Source organism: Camarhynchus parvulus, chromosome 2 (assembly GCF_901933205.1).
Source record: "Camarhynchus parvulus chromosome 2, STF_HiC, whole genome shotgun sequence".
In the NCBI taxonomy this organism is placed as follows: domain Eukaryota; kingdom Metazoa; phylum Chordata; class Aves; order Passeriformes; family Thraupidae; genus Camarhynchus; species Camarhynchus parvulus.
Genome location: NC_044572.1, coordinates 111,105,634 through 111,124,188, shown reverse-complemented (window position 1 = coordinate 111,124,188; position 18,555 = coordinate 111,105,634). Strand labels below are relative to the sequence as shown.

Genomic DNA, 18,555 nt, shown 5'->3' with positions numbered 1-18,555 from the left:
ATGCTTTCTTTCCTCTTCTGACAAATATATATTTTTGACTGCTGTTTTTATGATCAGTAAATATGACGGACTACAGACACAGCACTTTGCTCAGGTAGGTATATGGCAATGTATATTCACAAAAACACATAATATATTATTAGTAGAATTGATGATGCAAATATGCACACGATAGAAAACAATTTTAAGGAATATGTCAGTAATGCAGAAATATATAATATACATATTTCTGTGTACATCCCCCCATACATTTTTATGGAAGCACATTAAGAATCAGTTACTGAATGGCACTTGAGTAAGTAGTTTTATGCATTGCATCACTTTCAGAATAGTAGTCAGATTAACTTCTGTACATGTTCTGTTATTCTCTTTAACCTATCAGTCTCCATACTTAATTCTTAAGCTGGCTAATTGCAGCTGCAAATCTTATTTTTAAATGTTCATCACAGTATCTATGTACTTCCATACCTAACAGAAATTGCCCATGAGAGAGTTACATTTGTTCATTAAAACATTGATGTCTATATACTAGCTAATGTTAGACAAATTTAGGACATGAGTGCTAGGATATAGTCAGGAGGGACTTGAGAAAAATGTTTTCTCCAGTAGACATTGATACACAATACTGCAAAAATGATTTAGGATAAAATTTGGTATATAACTTCTAAGAACTGCCGCAGAATCTTTTGCATCTTTTTTAGAATTTTTATATTTTAAAACCAACCAAACAAAACATTTAGCATATGGAACGTGTCTAGTGAAAACTTATTTCTGGGGTAGATGCTGTATTCTAAGATACCTTGTAACACAAGGAGTAACCTAGCAGAATCTGGAATGTGTGATTAAGGCAGAAAAGAAAACAAAGTATCTAAAGGGTATTCATAAAGATTAGCCAAATTCACTTTTCACAGAATACCAGCGATGAAGAAAGAGGGAAGTTCAGTGAGGGGATTCTATTTGACATCCTGTATTTCAAATAAAGCAAATAAAATTGGTTAAAGCTGGTGGGCATTTTTTGGAAGAAGTCCCCAGTGGAAGAGATGCCTAGAGGAAACTCCCTATTAATTAGAATTGCATTTCTGTGTATGCCAACACATACACAGGAAGCAGGTGGCTTTTCGACTCTAGGTTTATAACTACCACAAATGAAGGACAACATCACCAAAATAATCATAATCAAACACTTGCCAGTGTTGGCTTGGGCTGTGTGTCACAGTTTGCTTTCAAACCACACATTGCTAATAAAAGATGACACTTTGCACTGGTGCTTTGGCTCTGAAAAGTGCTACAGAAGAGTAGGGGCATAAATACACGCGTCGTTACTTTTCAAGGTGCAAGGAGAAAACTTACTTTGTGGCCAAAATTGTATTTGGTAGAATTTTTACCTGAATTGAGAAGTAATTTTCTGAAATTTTGACATAATCAGATTTAACCAGGTAGTCTTAAAAGCTGTTCATTCTCCTTTCAGGAAATTACAATGGCTTTTTATAAAGCATCATATGAAAATACTCCAAATGACAAACTACTGTTGACTCTATGAGTTATCAGTCAGAAAATGAGTACGAGAAAGCAGAGAAATATGCAGCAGAAACAGCTATGATTTATGCCAGTGCTGTTATAATCACATCACAGCACAGATTTTTTCTGAATAACTCAGTTTACTGCTTTCTGTACTCATATTTGTCATAGGTCTGTGCAGACACAGAGAGAATGTTTTTATCTAATTATGATGTTTGACTTGAAATACATTTAGCACAGATGACAGTTTTTAACCACTAATTTCAATTTACATAGTTAAGTATTATTTAAGGATTAAATGATAGCAAACAAGGAAACAAGCCTACACAGGGTTGTAAGGCTTTTGTCTGGAAATCATAAACTTAATGAGAGCCATTATCCCCTAGACACTTGTTCATGAAGACTTGGGGGGAGCTTGGGGTTTAGAAAATTTGTGAAATTTTGACTGCAATTTGTCAGGGCATGTTGGACAAAATCTATTCACTTACTTGAAATGGGAGAGGAATAAAGAATTTAAATATTGTTGCGCTCCTTAAATAACTGGAACATTTGAATAACTGAATAACTGTTAAAATCATGAGTACAAGAACTTGGCTTCCTTCATTTCGTTTATTAGTAATTATGCGCTTATAAAGACAATTCACAGTCACTTCATTAGTAATTAAGAAAGAAAACTTAAAATACCATGAGCACATAAGTATAAAACTGAAATCTCCTGAAGATTTACTGAAGATACCACTGCAACAAAATATTAGACAGGACTTCTCAGAAACTATTTTATTTCCAAAACAGGAAAATGTCATAAATAACTAAGAATTTAAAAGATTTAATGATATTCATCAGATTTCTCCTCTAGGTACTTGTCCAAGACCTTCTGTGAATTCATTAAAATATCTTGCATCTGCAGAGTTATTCCCTGAGTTATTCTGAGAGAAATACAGGATGAACAGTTCAATCTGTTCATGAACTCTATGAAATATGGCTTTAAGTTAATTTTTACCCAAAAAGGAGTGGCTGAATTTGGTATAAGTAGCAGCAAAATAACAGACGAGAACATGTACAGAAGGAGGACCAGGACCACTAAGATGATCAGAGCATCTCTTTCATGAAGGCAGGCTGAAAGAGTTGGGGCTATTGAACCTGGAGAGGACAAGGCTCCAGGAAGATCTTATTGCTGCTTTTCAGTTCTTAAAGGAGGCTTATATAAAAATGGAGAAAGACCTTCTACCAAGGCTACAGTGACAGGACAAGGGACAATGTTTTTAAAGTAGAAAAATGTAGAGTTCAGATTGGACATAAGAAAGAAATCTTAGAGGATCAGGGTGGTGAGACAGTGGAACAGGGTGCCCCATGGAGCTGTGGATACCCTGTCACTGGAAGTGAAAAGATAATAGTTTATACTGATTTTTCAAATACAAATTGCAAAAAATCCTAGAAATTATAAATAATTATATGTAAATATTGTTTTCACAAATGGTATGATATTTTAAATAATGCTTTTGTCTTTAATACTGAATATGTTAATTCACAGAACACTTGCTAGGACTTTTGTATACCCTTAATTCACAAATGCACATGTAAATACTACTAAGATAGGTACGATTGAATTAAAAGTGTACGAATGTTTTCCTTGTTCTGAAAAATGGAAACCATTTTTCATTGTTCTTTCACTTATTTTTTTTGGAAAACATATTTTGCTTCATATGATCTTCATAAGGTGGGAACATAACATTTTTAGCTTAAGTGACTATACAGGTCTTGTTTGCATTTCAGTATATATGAGATTAGCAATATTGTTGAAGAACATTGCCAGCATAGACACAACTTACACTTGTCATTATCATTATAAAGATATCTGAATAAATTTTTGGCTGAGACCACTACAATCTTCATCTTTCCATAAAGAGAAACTAGGAGATGGTTGATGGAGACTAGGTAATGTTTTTCCTATTTGAGCACCCACTAAAAATGTGGTTGATACACTTAGATTTCAGACATTTCACCTTATGGCTTGTTTGACAATTTCAATTGCAGCAGTAACTTGGCAACAGATTATGTTGCTTTCTATTGTACTGTTTCTTTTCTTTTCTAATGCAATTGTCATCCTTATCTCTCATTGCCTAATGCCTGATTACGTAAAAAAACAATGTCCTTTTTTTTTAATCATGGTGTAATGCTTCATTCTAACATACAATACAATACAGTACATATAATACAAGAAGTAATGGGTTCAAACTGAAAGGGTAAAACCGAAAGAGTACATTCAGGTTAGATACAGAAAAGAAATTCTTTATTATACTTTTATATATATAAAAAATATTATTGGAGGGCGGGGAAAACCACTTTTTTTTTTTACAGAGCTACTGCATTTTAATTCTGTTGTACTGATATTTTAGTGTAATACCTTCTAAACTGATAGTCACATTTCATTGATGAATTATACAAGATTTGCTTAACAAAAAGAAACAAGGTTATGTAAGTGTTTGAATTTAAAATTCATCACTTTGTGCAAACAAACAGAATAGAGTGGGAAGAATAAAAGGCTTTGGATTAGTGGAGTAATGGGGAGGGAAGGGTTGACTTCAGATAGAGCACAGGAACAAATTCTGGAGTCAAAAGGGCATTTTCAGCATTTGGTAGTGGCAGTGTTGCAGCTTCTCAAAGGAAAATAGGTATTGAAGAGAAGTGGAACTCAGAAGAAAGATTTCACTCAGAAGAAAGATTCTACCATTATCAGCAGTGTCAAGTAGTAGCAGTAAAGTCTGAGCACAACTTGCCAGCAATTAGTGTAAATGTCAACATATGACATACTCAAGGTCTCAGTGTTTTTACTGAGACTTGGACCAGCAATAATACAATATGGAAATTGATTCCATAGTATTTGCTTGATAAAGCAAACTCTTTCGTAAGTTCTACTGACTTTTTTTAAGGCTGACAGGAAAAGCTGATGGGTGAGACATTTATACTATGGTTGGTTTTTCTTTTTACAGACCCTGAACAATAATAGCTAAAATATAAACTGGGAATTGTGGAATTGCTGTAATAGCACACAAATTTAGGAGTTCCCTCCCATGAAATAAGAAAGGAGAATGGAAGATTATTTTCAAGCTCACAGATGAGACTGAAACCAAGAAAGTTATCTGTTCTCAAAACCAAAGACACACGAGCAAAACAAACCATCAAGCTGAATCAGTGTGAGCTTTCATGTGAAATTAAAGAATAAAGATCTGATGCTTGTTTCAGATTGGTATCAGTATTGATTTTTCAATAACAGGCAAATAACAGAATACTATTTCTCACATAATTAGAAATCAGTCTCAAATTTAAACTACAATACGAGAGATTTTACAAGAGATAATCTGTTTCTATAACAAAGAGAAGGACAATTTAAGCATGTACTACTTATCTCAAAATATTAGAAATTACGAGGAATAATAACAGTGTGATGGAAACTTTAGAACTTTACCTTTGTGGCAGCATCAAAACAAACAAAGCCCGTGCTGAAGTCGATGGTAAGTCCCATAAGATGACTCTCTAAAACACAGGCATACGTCTTGCACTGTAAAAGAAAAATCAGAGAAGGTAGTTACCACAGAAGACATTTCTTAAATATTTTTCTAGGACTGCTGTTTCTGAGTCTTTATTCTAATGTTTATATGCCTCAAAATTATTATCAGAAGTAAGTAATTTGTGTGTAAATATGTCAACTTTTTTGTATTTCAAATAAAAGGATTTTTATCAGAGATGAAGTTATCTAAGACATATAAAAACAGGCTTTGCTTCCATTAGGGAAAAAATGAAAGGTTCAGAATTGCCTCAGTGGCTTACTAATAACATTTTCTAAAAGGAAAAATTTATTATTTTCAAACCTCCTTATTTTTTTTTTCATACCCAACAACTTTTAAGATTAATATATTCCTTTTATCTTTTCAAGCAAAAAAAAAACTTATATAAAGCATCTCCTTAGTACACTGTTTCTTGTGGTTTTCTGTTGTCATAAATCTCAGGGGAAAAGCTAGTATTTCATACCACTTAGCAGCTAAATGGAATTATCTGAATTTTTTTTTTTTTTGCTTCAGATAGTGGATCAATATATCAATATATCTCAAAGGTTTCTATGAGAAACCTTGGAATCCTGTAAGACTTTATCATTCTACTTTTTTAAATATACACTTCTATTTATTGCCATAACATCACACTTGAATACACACTGTGAGACATTTATAAGTATAATTTTTAGCATCAAGCTGTGCTTGAAGGCTGACTGCAGGTACAAAATGACAGACTTGTCTTTTCATCACAAAATACATTAAAAAATCAAAACATTTCAAAATCAGATTCAAGTTCTTTAAAGAAATTATTCTTATTTTATAGGCACGTTGCCCTCCAGATTAAATGAAATACAGCTATCCTCTTCAAATATTGCTGTAGCTGCTAAAATTATGAAATGAGAACAAAGACTTCCATGACCTATAATGTGTCAGCAAAATCAAAATATAAATTGCAAAATGTGGGAAGAATGTGGGTTACAAATTGTAAATACTACAAAAGAACCCATGATTATTTTTGGCATTTTGATTATAAAGATAAATCAGATGCCTTTACGTATATATTCTTTTTGTAAGGGGGTGCTGTTTGGATCCTTAATGGTCTTCCTTAGAACACAAGAAGCTGGAAGGTGCATTAACAGGTTCTAAATAGAAAATGCAATGAAGGAAAATTGAAAACTTCATACTTAGTGTTTATATTAACAAATAAAAGTGGCTTTTTATAATTTTTCCCTTTGATCAGCTACACCATGAGACTTATAAATGTGTAAAATTTGATTGTAAATCAGTGCTGAAAAAGAAGAGGATATTGCCTTTGGTATTATCTCATTAGTAGAATAAAAAAGTGTAAGTAATGCATTTCACAGTTACTTATAGTTAATTAAGTCACATATGCAAAACTTTTCAAGTTTTGCATGCAAAGCAAAAAATGTACGGTTTTGTGGAATTATCTTGCAAACATCTTGCAAGATGCAAATTGCATTTCTATTTGTAAACGGTAAAGACGTGGAACAGACTTAGAGCCTTTACTGGAAGTTAAATTTGGCATGGAAAATGTGTGTCAGATTTAAAATACATATTGTCATCTAAAGTTTTCTAACCTCCCACCCCACCACCAGAGGCCAACCCACAGTGTGCTCTGCAGCACCATGCTGAGCTGGCACAGCTCCCTCTGCTTTTAAGCCCAGAACTTGGACTGGCTAATTAGCCTCACTGGGAACTTAAGATTCATGAGAAACAGGACATACCAGCCTTGGTTAAAGGCTGTGCTGAAAAAGCAACCTACTTCCAAGACTGAAGGGTATTTCTACAAAATGCAGTGCTCAGTTTGTGGAGAAATATAATCTAGTTCAGCTCAGTGTAGTTCTCTGCAGGAAGAAACTGCAGATCACTAGTAGCAGCTGATTATTTAGTTATTCTATACTTATATAAAAGACCATTCTACGCCCTCAGACTATGATTTCCAAAACAATTTAGGGAAGAAAAAGTGTGAAAATAATAAAGAGATCTCTGGACAGGGAGAATTTAGTTTCCTTGGGGAAGAATGTCCTTTGGTTTTTGCAGGTGTTGTATCCATTTGCACGATTCTGGTGACAGGTCAGAGTAGGGATGTGAACTTTCAGACAATGGTTAACTCTTGCAAGTTAACTTTTCTCATCTTTATTTTCTTTAAGTTGCCTTTTAATTCAGATATTTGGAGAAAACAGAAAGGCAAAAATTGTTATCAAGGTACAAGGTAATTTTAAATTTCTTATACATTTAACATTTTAAAATTTTAGAAGTGACTATGAATAATATATACTGTGGATATTTGGTTTGGTTGCTGATTTCTCACAAGAATTCATGAAAACCTCATCAGAACTGAAGCATCCACTTCCCAAAAGAAGCAGAACACACTTCAGCAGTCATTTGCTGTTCTTCCTCAGAATACAGAACGTTAACTTTGATTTATTAATAATTCAATGGGTCAGGCAGCGGCTGAAGAAGACAACTCGAAGTTACTCCTTAGAAACTATTCCCTCAACATGCACCATTTAAATTATGGAAAGAACAATATACTGTGAACTTCATGAAAGCCATCTCTGAAGCTGAAACAAAGTGAACCATAAATCTAAGACTTAATTCAGACTTTTAAACTCAGATTCAACTTCAATGAAAACATATGTTAAAGTACTGCAACTTAAAACAGTTTATATAATAATCCTTACATTAGAGAACAAACAACGACAAACAAGGACAGCAAGTAAAAAATTCATGATGCAAGAGGTGAAAATATTAGCTTAAAGTAGCAGGAACACAAAAGGAATGTGACAGGCATATATATAATTGCACTTCATTAGGCAAGTTATAGTAGTCACAGGTACTTTGTGCAATAATGCTGTGAGAGAGTTAGGAAAGAGGATTTTCATTTCAAGTAATTTTTTTTTAATAGGTAGTTATGAAAATGGATTACCATCACTTACTACATTACAAAACTAATTAAAGAGTGGGTGAAACACACCAAAGTGACACCACTGTATCATTGTACCACATTAATGTTAAATTATAATCAATTTGACTATGCCTCTTCTAATATATTTATTTTCTAAGAAAAACCAACTGTTTAATTTTTGGTTTAGATATGCCTCTAGAAGAAGCCATGAATTAGGTTAAAAGACAATTCATTATATATTTATAGAACTGCGTTTAAAAATATTTGAATTTGTTATATATTCTTTGGAGTTAGATTAGAATTGGCCACTGATTAATCTCTTCTGGAGTTTATAGCCAATGAATAAGAGTTACTCATTGAATGATTATGGAGTAGCACACATGCAGTTGAATATTTTTAAATGGTAGTTTTAAACTGAAATTATATTTTCAACGCTATATTATTTTATTGTAAGACAAACCTACTGGATTAGCATTCACTTTAAATATGAATATTCATATCAACACAATTGCATAAATCAAAATTTTAGTAAAAATGTACCATTGATACCTTAATTTTGAACCTGTCACTTTTATTTTCTCACAGAGCAATGAAAGAACTTGTTAGAAACAAAGTATACCATCAGATTTTATCTGCAGCTGCAGGTTGATAGATGAAAGCAGGAATGGATTGCTAAAAGAAAATGAGGAGGCCAAACCCATTTATATTTAAAATATTCCATATTTTTTTTACAAATCAAGATATAGAAAAAAAAGAAAAAAAGATGAAATAATGAGTGTGAATTCCACAGTAATATTCTATCATGAGAAGCCTGTTTTTCCACTTTCACAGATCTGCTATAATCAACCAACCAATCAGGAAATCATTACTTTGAGTTCTAAATTGCTACATTGAACATCAGGAGAGACAAAAAAAAAGGTGAAAATATTAAGATGAATCTGAGGTTAAGATTATAATATAAATTATTTTGGAGAAGCCTGAAGGCAATTTTGAATAAATGCAAAAGAAAAAGCTAAGCCAGGAATGCTACAGTATAAACTAATCTGAAAGTAGAACAAGTATGAGGTGGCTTCTGAGATAACATTTATTCAGGAAAAATGTCATATATTCTTTTACTGATGGCACAGCAGTGCTACTATAAAGTATGTTGCAGTGAATTATACAAGTCAACAACTCTCAAATATTTAATCGCAGAGGACAAACATTTTTGCAAGTTTTACACAGAAAACCTAGTCCTAGGTTTTCCAGCATGCGAGTACAGCTTAAAAGATAAGAACAGTTTTTATAAAAGGTAACAGCATGTATGAATTTAAAAGAGGAAAGCCAAGCCTCCCCTGACTCCTCTTGTAACAAAAGTACTGTGTGTTAAAACTGACAGCAGGGTAGTTTTTGCAAATTGCATCTTCATGGGTATATACCAGTTCTGTGCATCTGTATGTGGTGGTTTGCAGGTCAGAAAAGGGCTAATATATAACTAACTAACAGTTTGTCTGAATAAAAATATGCCACTGCTTGCACTCCCAGGAGGACACAGAAAATGTGTGAGCCAATACTTGCACAGCCTAATATGCTAATACGGCTCAGGTAGGTGTGTATCACTCCTGCCAACAGCAACTAAAGCTGTTCTAACCACATGTATATGTCATTATTAGAAAATCAATATTACAATTGGGATTAGGTGAATTACAATTGTGGTGGGTAGCTTTTTTCTCTGTTTTTAAGTCAAAAAGTCATGACTTTTTGGTCATGTGAGAAGAAGTTATCTTTAAACACTCTGATATGTAATTTTGCTATAAAAAGTCACTAGAAATCTGTATTTGAATGTTGTCCATCTCTGCGCTGTCACCTAACAATAGAGTAAATACACAAGGAACAGGAAATAGGTGAAGAAAGAATAATGCATCTGAGGTACAACTTTTGTTCTTGCTTGTATCCAGCAAGTACTTCACTCAGTATACTCTCATTCCTGGTATTACAAGGACAACTTAATTCCTGCAAAGTTCTCTTGTGATATTCAGTAACAAATAAGGTAGCATGTAAGCCAGTAAGAATATCTAAACACCTGCATTTTGTCCCTGATCCATAGATTGTTTTTCTGTCTGTGAACTTAAGTTAACAAATATGTATCAAATTGTCATAATAACTCAAAGATTCTATTTCAGGTGACCTCTTCTGAAGGCTAGCTTGCAAGCTGTTTGGGAACAGCAAAAGCAATTACTTACATAAACAGTAATAACTTGAGAGCTGCAGAAGGTCATAAAATTTCTAAATTTACATTCTTATTTCATATGGGCCTAATTTGTTAATGCATCAAAAGATGATCAACAAGGCAGTTGTTCTCACCTGTATCCGTTCAACTTCTAAAAAAGTTGCTGTTTGGAAGGCTTTTTCCCATAGTGTTAGGTCAGACTCTAGTTCCACAGAAAAGTAAAGATCTTCTCCAGATTCAGACTGGACACTGAAGCAATGTTTCCGACGGTCCAGTAGATCACTGTCCTGATGAAAACCTGAAGTTATATAATCTGGCATACATCAATTAATATTTTTAATTTCAAACATTTATGCGTCAAACCCAGCATTTTTAAAGGCATTTTAAATGACAGGAATAACCACAGTTGCTGAGGAACTGAAAATCAGGGGTTCGGTCTAAACATTGACAGTTCAATGAATTTTAAAAAGGATGCCTACGTTCAGAATGGTACAGAACAGCATATCTCCTGCAGTAACGTCAAATATTTTAACAAATCACTTCTCAAAAATGTTATCAGCTATACACTTTAGATTAGATGCATTCTATGAAAGTTTTCCACTTTCTATTCACATGAGGAACACAAATATCAGCTTCTCTGACCTATTTGACTTATACACCCTACTCTGGAAGGTTGGTCAAAGGAATATATTTATTTTAAGAAGTATGAAAATTCCGTATGTTGTATTTCCTTTACAGATGCTAGAGAAAACAAGTTCGTATTTCTGCAGGCTTACAAAATCCAACATACAATTAGTCTTTAAATAGATACTGCAGGTAGAGACTGTAGTGGCTGCCCATGGTTAGGTTGCTGGCTTTGGTCTTGGAGGAGAAAATTATTTTTGGCTTTACTTTCAACATAACATCACATATTGGACATCAGGTTATAAATATTTAATAATTTAAGATTGCTAGTATTTGTAATCGGTACTAAACCAAAGAATAAGCAAGTTAATCAGAAAATCCATTCATTAAATTGTTTTCAATTATTTTTAAACTTCATTTATATAATAAAAAGGATGCTTTATGCTAAAATTCTGGCATGTAATTTGTTCTTGTGGAAAATAGGTTTGCAGAAACAGCTTTAATTAACTTAGTCCCTGCGACATCAAAGAAGTTGCCACAAGTCACAAGCTCACCAGCTGTCCTTGCCAATACATCTGGAGATTTGGGTATAAGTAGCCTGCATGCAATTTTCACATAGTTACCCCATAGCAAAGGGCAGAGTTAAGTTGAGCAAAGGAGACTCATGGGACAGTATTGCCTTCTGGTTTATACACAGCTTGAATAGACCAAGGGGAGCACAACCAGCTGACACAAGCTGGAAGAGCAGCTTACATTGTTCAAGTCAGCTCTCCCTGGGGCAGAGAACCAGCAACCTAAAGCTGATTGAGAACAAAATATATAAAACAGGAACCTGTCTGAAACTATCACTCTCAGGTATCACAAGTAGGCAAGGGGAGAGCAAGCACCACTTTGCCCTTTCCATTCATTTAGTAGAAAAGTGACCGACCTGTCCAAGAAAGCCAGTACAGCATGCATTCATGAATACTTCTAGTTGAAGCATGATTTACAATTTCTAGAAGAATCAGCTATGGAGGCATCATATCCATACTTTTCAATCACCAGGAAAAAAACAAGTTACTATGATTTTAAAATCACCAGTCAGTGTGGAAAAATCTCCCTCCTTACTTTCCCCAAGTGCTCAGCTTAGTAGCTGTACAGTGTTTAGTCATGTATGAAAAAATCAGCATGAACATGTTTGATCTTAAAAGGCAACATTAAAAAAAAAAGAAGAATATTGTTCCAGATTTTTCTTCCAAATATTCACAAAGATGTGTAGTTGAACCAGTTAGGCGTAGCTAAATAATTGTCAATGTCCTATCAGAAATACCTTTTGTATTTTTTTAGTATCTCTTTCCCTCCCTTTTTTTTCCTTCTCATTCAGGCTTTTCTACTAAAACTGAAGTGTTAGTTCTGTTCACAGTATGTCCTGACCAGCATTCAAAATAGAGGTTATAATATCCAGGTTGTTGCTAATGACATCTATGCTCCATTGCACACACAGCCTCAAAGCACACAGAGCAGCAGCACTGTGACAAATGTTTAACCTTGTGGATATGTGTAGCAACAAAAGACAGCACCATAGAGTGGCTTGGGCTCTAAAGGACCTTAAAGATCACCCAGCTCCAACCCCTTATGGCCATGGGCAGTGAAACCTTTCACTTGACCAGGTTACTCAGAACTCATTCAGTCTGGCCTCGAACGCTTCCAGGGAGAGGACATCCATAACTTCTCTGGGCAACTTGTTCCAGTGCCTCACTACTCCTACAATAAAGAATTTCTTCCTCACACCTAAGGTAAGCCTGTTCTCTGTCATGAGTAGTCTCCTACATTCTGCCTTGTTTTGTCACTACATGCTCTTGAAAAAACCCCCTCTTGATCTTTCTTATAGGATCCCCTTAGATACTGAAAGGCCCCAGTAAGTTCACCCTGAAGCCTTCTCTCTTCCAGGCTGAACAATCTCAATTCTGGATGAGCAAAAGCACTGGAAACCCCTCACTCCTCCAGGGCAGAAAAGCTACTTCTTTTAGAAGTAGCACTTCTTGGCTAACAAATCTTAAAAGGGATCTTGAACTCCCTGTGCTTCCAGAGCTAAGCCTGATTGAATGGGCCTATTAGCCCACAACCCAAAGGACCTCTTCAGCATGGAGTGTGGCAAGACTCGTGTGTAAGGTGCATGTATTTCCTGGGGAAGGTTCTTCGTTCTTCATAGCTACAACCACACAAGAAACTAAAAATATTTTGAACTCATCTTTACCTATTCGTGTCTACAGTTAGTAGAGAATAAGTATTTATTAGTAATGAAGCTTAAACCTTTTCTGAAACACGACTGTGTGGGATGACACGAATCATTGACTTTAATATAACCCCTGTTTTCAGATGGGACAACGCTTAGTGCATGGGTGAGTTTCAGAATGCATATCTCCATTTATCTGGGCACAGCTAAGGTTTGATGCTTTTAAATTATACTCTTAGACTCTTCCAGTCTTATGGGCTTTTTTTGTCTCCTATTGAGAAGTATATGCTGTCTAGGAAAAAGAGAAGAGTTATTGCACAGACTGTGAAAAACAAAATGTTAGAAGTTTCATTGAGATTGATCTCTGTTAAAAAACACTTGAAAAATGCAAAAATCTCTGGAGGCTTTGAAGTGATTAAATAAAAAACCTATGTATTTCATTATCAACATTGCCAGTAAGAATTGTACCAGATTTTACTAAGCATTACATCAAACCCAGATGATGAAAAGAAAGCTAAGTGGGATCTACAATAATTATCCAAGTTTTTGCTACTTATGTATGAAAATGAGAGCATGCTTTGATTTAGGAAAGATCTAATCAGTACTAGGTAGTATTTCCCCTCAGTCTTTTGCATATAAAAAGTTTAGAATATTTCATCCACTACATTAGACTGTGACAAACAACACACATAATGGACTCATTTATTATTGGAATTTCCATTCTGTGAAGTTCCTATTCAGAATGAAAACAAAATACAACACTTCCCCAGAAATAATAATTGAACCAAATAATAATTTCAATTTGTGATTAGCTCTAATGTATATACTTGTGATTTTGATATCATCATCTATGATTAGGTCCATGATAAGAGAACTGTAAGTCAAATACATTTAAATAATGTATTTTAGTTTTTCTAAAGTTGCTAACATACACATGAAGTATTCCTTTCCTAATTAATGGTATTCCATTCTACATGTAAAAAAAGTTATGTGCAAAGTTCCCCTTAGTACTGCTTCCGCAACTTTTTCTGCTTTTTCTGCAAGATCTTTCTTTAGTTTTGCATTTCTTCTCAAGCATTAAAAATCTGTATTCTAGGTTTATAGAATGTAATAATTTGTGCAATAGATAACTGGACATATCAATTTGTAGGCAAAGCTAAAGGATAGCTAGCCAAATGTCCTTATGAAGACAGGAATTTAAAGCACTTTTTTTTTTTTTTTAAGGAATCCAGCTGGAAATTGTCCAAAAGTCTGCAAATTTTAAAAAACCCCAAACTTGTCAAGAGTCTCAAAACCAGGTCTGGATGAAGCAGGAATCTTCATTAATTAACTTTTACCAAACCACTACTTCAATTAAAATATAAATGTCATTCTACCCATTTAAGAATCTGCTGTGACCCTGTGTTATTTTATTCATTTAGTCAGTGATGGACACAAGCCAATTTCATGTTGAGTTTTTAAGAACTCTTTCATACTGATAATGATTAGTTGTACTGTTTGCCCCTGATGTTCTCACTGTGAATTAATAAAACTCTCTGAAGAGAAGTACACACAAAACTTTTAGCAGTGTGCTAATTCTCACTAGAGGGAATGTAGTCCTGCTGAAGGATGGGCTGTGACGAAAGACATTGGCTCACACCCAGCTTCAGGGTAATCCAGCATCTCTGCTGACAGGACAGTATGACTCCTGCTTGCCTAATTAATAATGATATCCATGTTAAGTGAGAGTAATAAATTTGTCCATGGGAACTAAGCATGGCTCATTAAGCAGGTCCTTCCAAATTAAGGCAGAATGCCTCTTTATCACTTCGCCTTCTCTTCTGCAGGGGTAATTTCTTCTATTTTGAAAGACTGCTCTTTCCAGAAGCAGCACCACTTCTTTTTGATTACTTTTTGATTTCATTTTAAATTGGATGAGTGCATTAAACACTCATATTTTGGCTATTATTTAAATCTGCTAAGATGCAGGAGGCCCTCACCTCTTGAGATGGTCAGTGAGAGTTGAGTTTGTCTATTCTACAAAGCTCTCTGTAAGAGAAACAAATATTTGCCACTTTCATGCTCGTGGCATGATTTTTACTCAGAAGATGCTCAAGAATTTTCTGAAATTTTGATTTACCTATAGGGTTACATGTAATATAGAAGTGGCACATATATTTTTGACATGGAACTGTAAATGTCAGTGACACCAGTGAGCAGTTTTTGACATGAACAACAATTCATGTAAGATGTTCAAAACCATACTACATATAGTAGTAGTTTTGACCATATACTTGCAAGACTTGCAAGAAAATTGTATTTCAGCTCTTAAAATGACGTAAGTATTCATGTCTCTCATATTAATTATAACAGTTCTTCAAAACACATAAATGAGAAAATGTTTTCTTTGTTAACTAGTTCAGACAGTTCTACCAAAATAATCAGTGCTATCATAATCAAGATTCAAACCTAACATCTAAATTCTCTGAAGAGAAAAAGCATTTTCTCATGCAATCTCTTCAAATAAACTGTAAAAATGAATCATATCATGCCTTTACACTTGCTGGCATCAGTGTCCTAATAGTTTTACTGTTTGTGTCTCCTTTTACATATCAGTTCTGGCTACATAAACATACATCCTTCTTTCCAAGGGCACATAATGATCTACTTCTTCAGCTGAAATTTTTGGAACACTTTGCTTGAGCATCACCATTAGTTGCTATGGTGATGGTTCTAATAGCATTTACAGGCAGCAGGGAAGAGATTCATTCCAGAGTGAAAAAAAGATTCAGCTTCTCCAACATATCCTCATTACTCAAGTAATAAATAAATAATACCCATGAAGGCATGCGTTTGTACATAGCTCATCTTATTTGGACCCTTCTGAATGTCATTCTTAAGAAATGTAAAAAAAAAATGTTGAAATTGCAGATATCTATGCATACACATATTTAGGCAAACACAGAATTGCAGCCAAACTAAAACTGGACAGAAAATATTCTGATGTTCAGATTTGACAAAAAGTATGTTTACTCTTGGGGGACACTGTTTATAATTGCAGGAGAAATTTTACTTTCAATTAAATTTCCATTAGAAAGATCTGTCTGATGGCTGGAGAGAAACAGAAAGGTTCCTTCCCTGTATTCCATTAGGTTCAGCATTAAGATTGAATCACTTTCCTATTCTGCCTGAAAAGGAAAACTAATTTCCTATTCTGCCTGATTAAAAGACAGTCTTGAAGACCTACATTTGAATCAGAGCAAGAGCCTGAAAACAGGTTTCTTCTAAGTCAGTGCCATACTTGCGTCTATTTCCTAATGAACTCTACTGAGAAATTTATTTTTTTGCCATATGAGGAAAATTTTCAAAATGTTCATAAAACTGACTAATCTTTTGAGGAAATAAATTATTCTAATAATTTCTGGAGAGGCATTAGTGGTTATTTTCTGTTACAGAGAAATCAGAGATGAGTATAATTACAAACAGATACTAAAAAATGGGGTGATCATCTCTTTAGAGGGTTACTAAGGTTTTTTACCTCTCCAAACTTTGAGACATTATTTGCTGGAAATTAAGTTCAAGAACAGATCCCATAAGAGTAAATATAATGATAATGGATAGCAATGTTAAAGAGTGATCCTATAGTTTCATTCTGACCCTTTTTTAAAATAGTTTCTCAAATTTAAATAATTGTAGCTGATTTTTTCCCCATGTTAGTTGTGTGTCTGAGGATATTGTTGTATTTTATATTATAGTTAAAACAGCTAAATCAGCTCTGTAAAATAAATTAGAAAAAAGCATGAAATTGTTTTATCCCAGTTAAAAAGAAAGAAATAAACAGAGAAGCATCAGCCCCCAAATCTGCATTTTGAGCTGCTCTGGGACTTCCATTCTTTGGACTAGCAATGGCTGATTCAAGGACAGGGACACTTTTGCTGCCCTTGGGAAGAAAAGTTAAGATCTACCAAAAAAAACTAGTTTCTGAGCAAAATTTGACTGTAACCATTTTAAAGATATCATTCTGAAGATGCTGCATCCCCATGGTGTATAGGAAGAGAACCTCCCCTATATTTCCTGCTGCTGGGAGTTGTCATCCTACTGGCCATGGTGAGAACAGGATACTCTACATTTTCTTAAAGTGTCTATGCACCTCTTCAATAAGAGAAAAAACACCTGACTCAATAGCAGAAGTGGACAAAGATATTACATGGAAGAAAAGTGCTTTTCATCCTCATTTTTGTCAGTTTTTGTGTTTGGGCTTTTTCCCCCAGCTTTAGATGTACTTGTTTTAAAAGCAGGCAAAGATCTTTTAAAGGTCTTCCTCATGAAAGACACAAACATTGGAAGGAGAAGCATTAAACTTAACAAAAGTTTGGAAAATTACCTACCAAACTGTCTATTTGTTATATTAAAAGAATTACCTACTTGACTGTGTACCCTTTCTTATTTAGCTTCCTTTCTTTTTTGCACAGAATTCCTTACTCAAATAGCTTGTCAATACATTATGGCAAGATGAGAGTACATTAGAGTAGCACAGTGAAAAGCATTTGTGTTGAATATCACTATGTCAAAAAATTTGTATAAGCAAATGTGTAAAATGAATTATTTTACATGTACTTGCTCATAGTACTAAGAAAAAAAATTTAAAACGACCGTGATAAAAAGGGTCCTATCATAAAACAACAAGATAAAGATTTTTAAAGAAATTAATATTTCTGGTTTCACTGCTGGCTCTGGCTGTTGAGAGTAATCAACATTTAGACCTCCACTGAGAAGAGAATGCACCAAATGAAGTTTGAGACAGGAAACTTTTGATATAAGTTGCCCCTGAGACAGGAACATTTTATTTCATATAAGGATTGGAACACAATTTCAGTGAAAAATACAAAATTAGCACTGCTGCATGAATGCCTAGAGTCACAAATTCTTTGTGCAATAAGATTGCAGCATCTCAAGCAAAATTTAAGTATTGCAATAGCCAGAAATAAAGATAGGAAAAAACTCAAATAATTAAAGTGCATGACCATAAAAGAAGAAAATTGATAAATAAGAGAAAAATGTTTCACAAAAATGTACTAAAATTGATGAGTCAGAGTACATTAGCTAATACATACTGAATCACTCCAATCTTTAGAAATGCTCTGGTTAGATTGTGTCAATGGAGGGAAACTTCTCAAGCTGCAGATAAATCTCAAGTATCTTGGATTTAAGACACATACGTGTCTTTCCCACGTATCCTTACACAGTATTTATATTTCACACCTCATTTCTGCTCTTGTTCAACATTCCCTTTGCCTTATGTTAAACGTTAATTTGGCTTTGCTTTTCAAGGATGTTGCAACAGCACTGTCAGTCTCATAACTAGACAGGCAACAAAAAGCAATTTCTGAAACAGAGAGGTTGCAGAAGTATTTTCGAAGTTTATTTTCTGTATCTGTTTATTCTTTTTGTTTTCCTCTGTGTGTTTATCTTGTTATTTCTTCTAGGACGAAGGATCAGACTCTGAGATTGGCAGCCCCAGCACAACGCA

At 34.2% G+C, this 18,555-nt stretch overlaps 1 protein-coding gene across 2 annotated transcripts in view; it reads right to left on the bottom strand.

Moving 5' to 3' along the window:
* SNTG1 (syntrophin gamma 1) overlaps positions 1–18,555 on the bottom strand; it is a 318,609-nt gene that overhangs the window by 22,057 nt on the left and 277,997 nt on the right. For both annotated transcript variants that reach the window (XM_030971023.1, XM_030971024.1), the window contains exons 15-16: positions 10,342–10,494; positions 4,985–5,077 (exon numbers count right to left, since the gene is read on the bottom strand). In XM_030971023.1, coding sequence (XP_030826883.1) covers positions 4,985–5,077; positions 10,342–10,494 — 246 coding nt within the window. The remainder of the gene's footprint in view (positions 1–4,984; positions 5,078–10,341; positions 10,495–18,555) is intronic.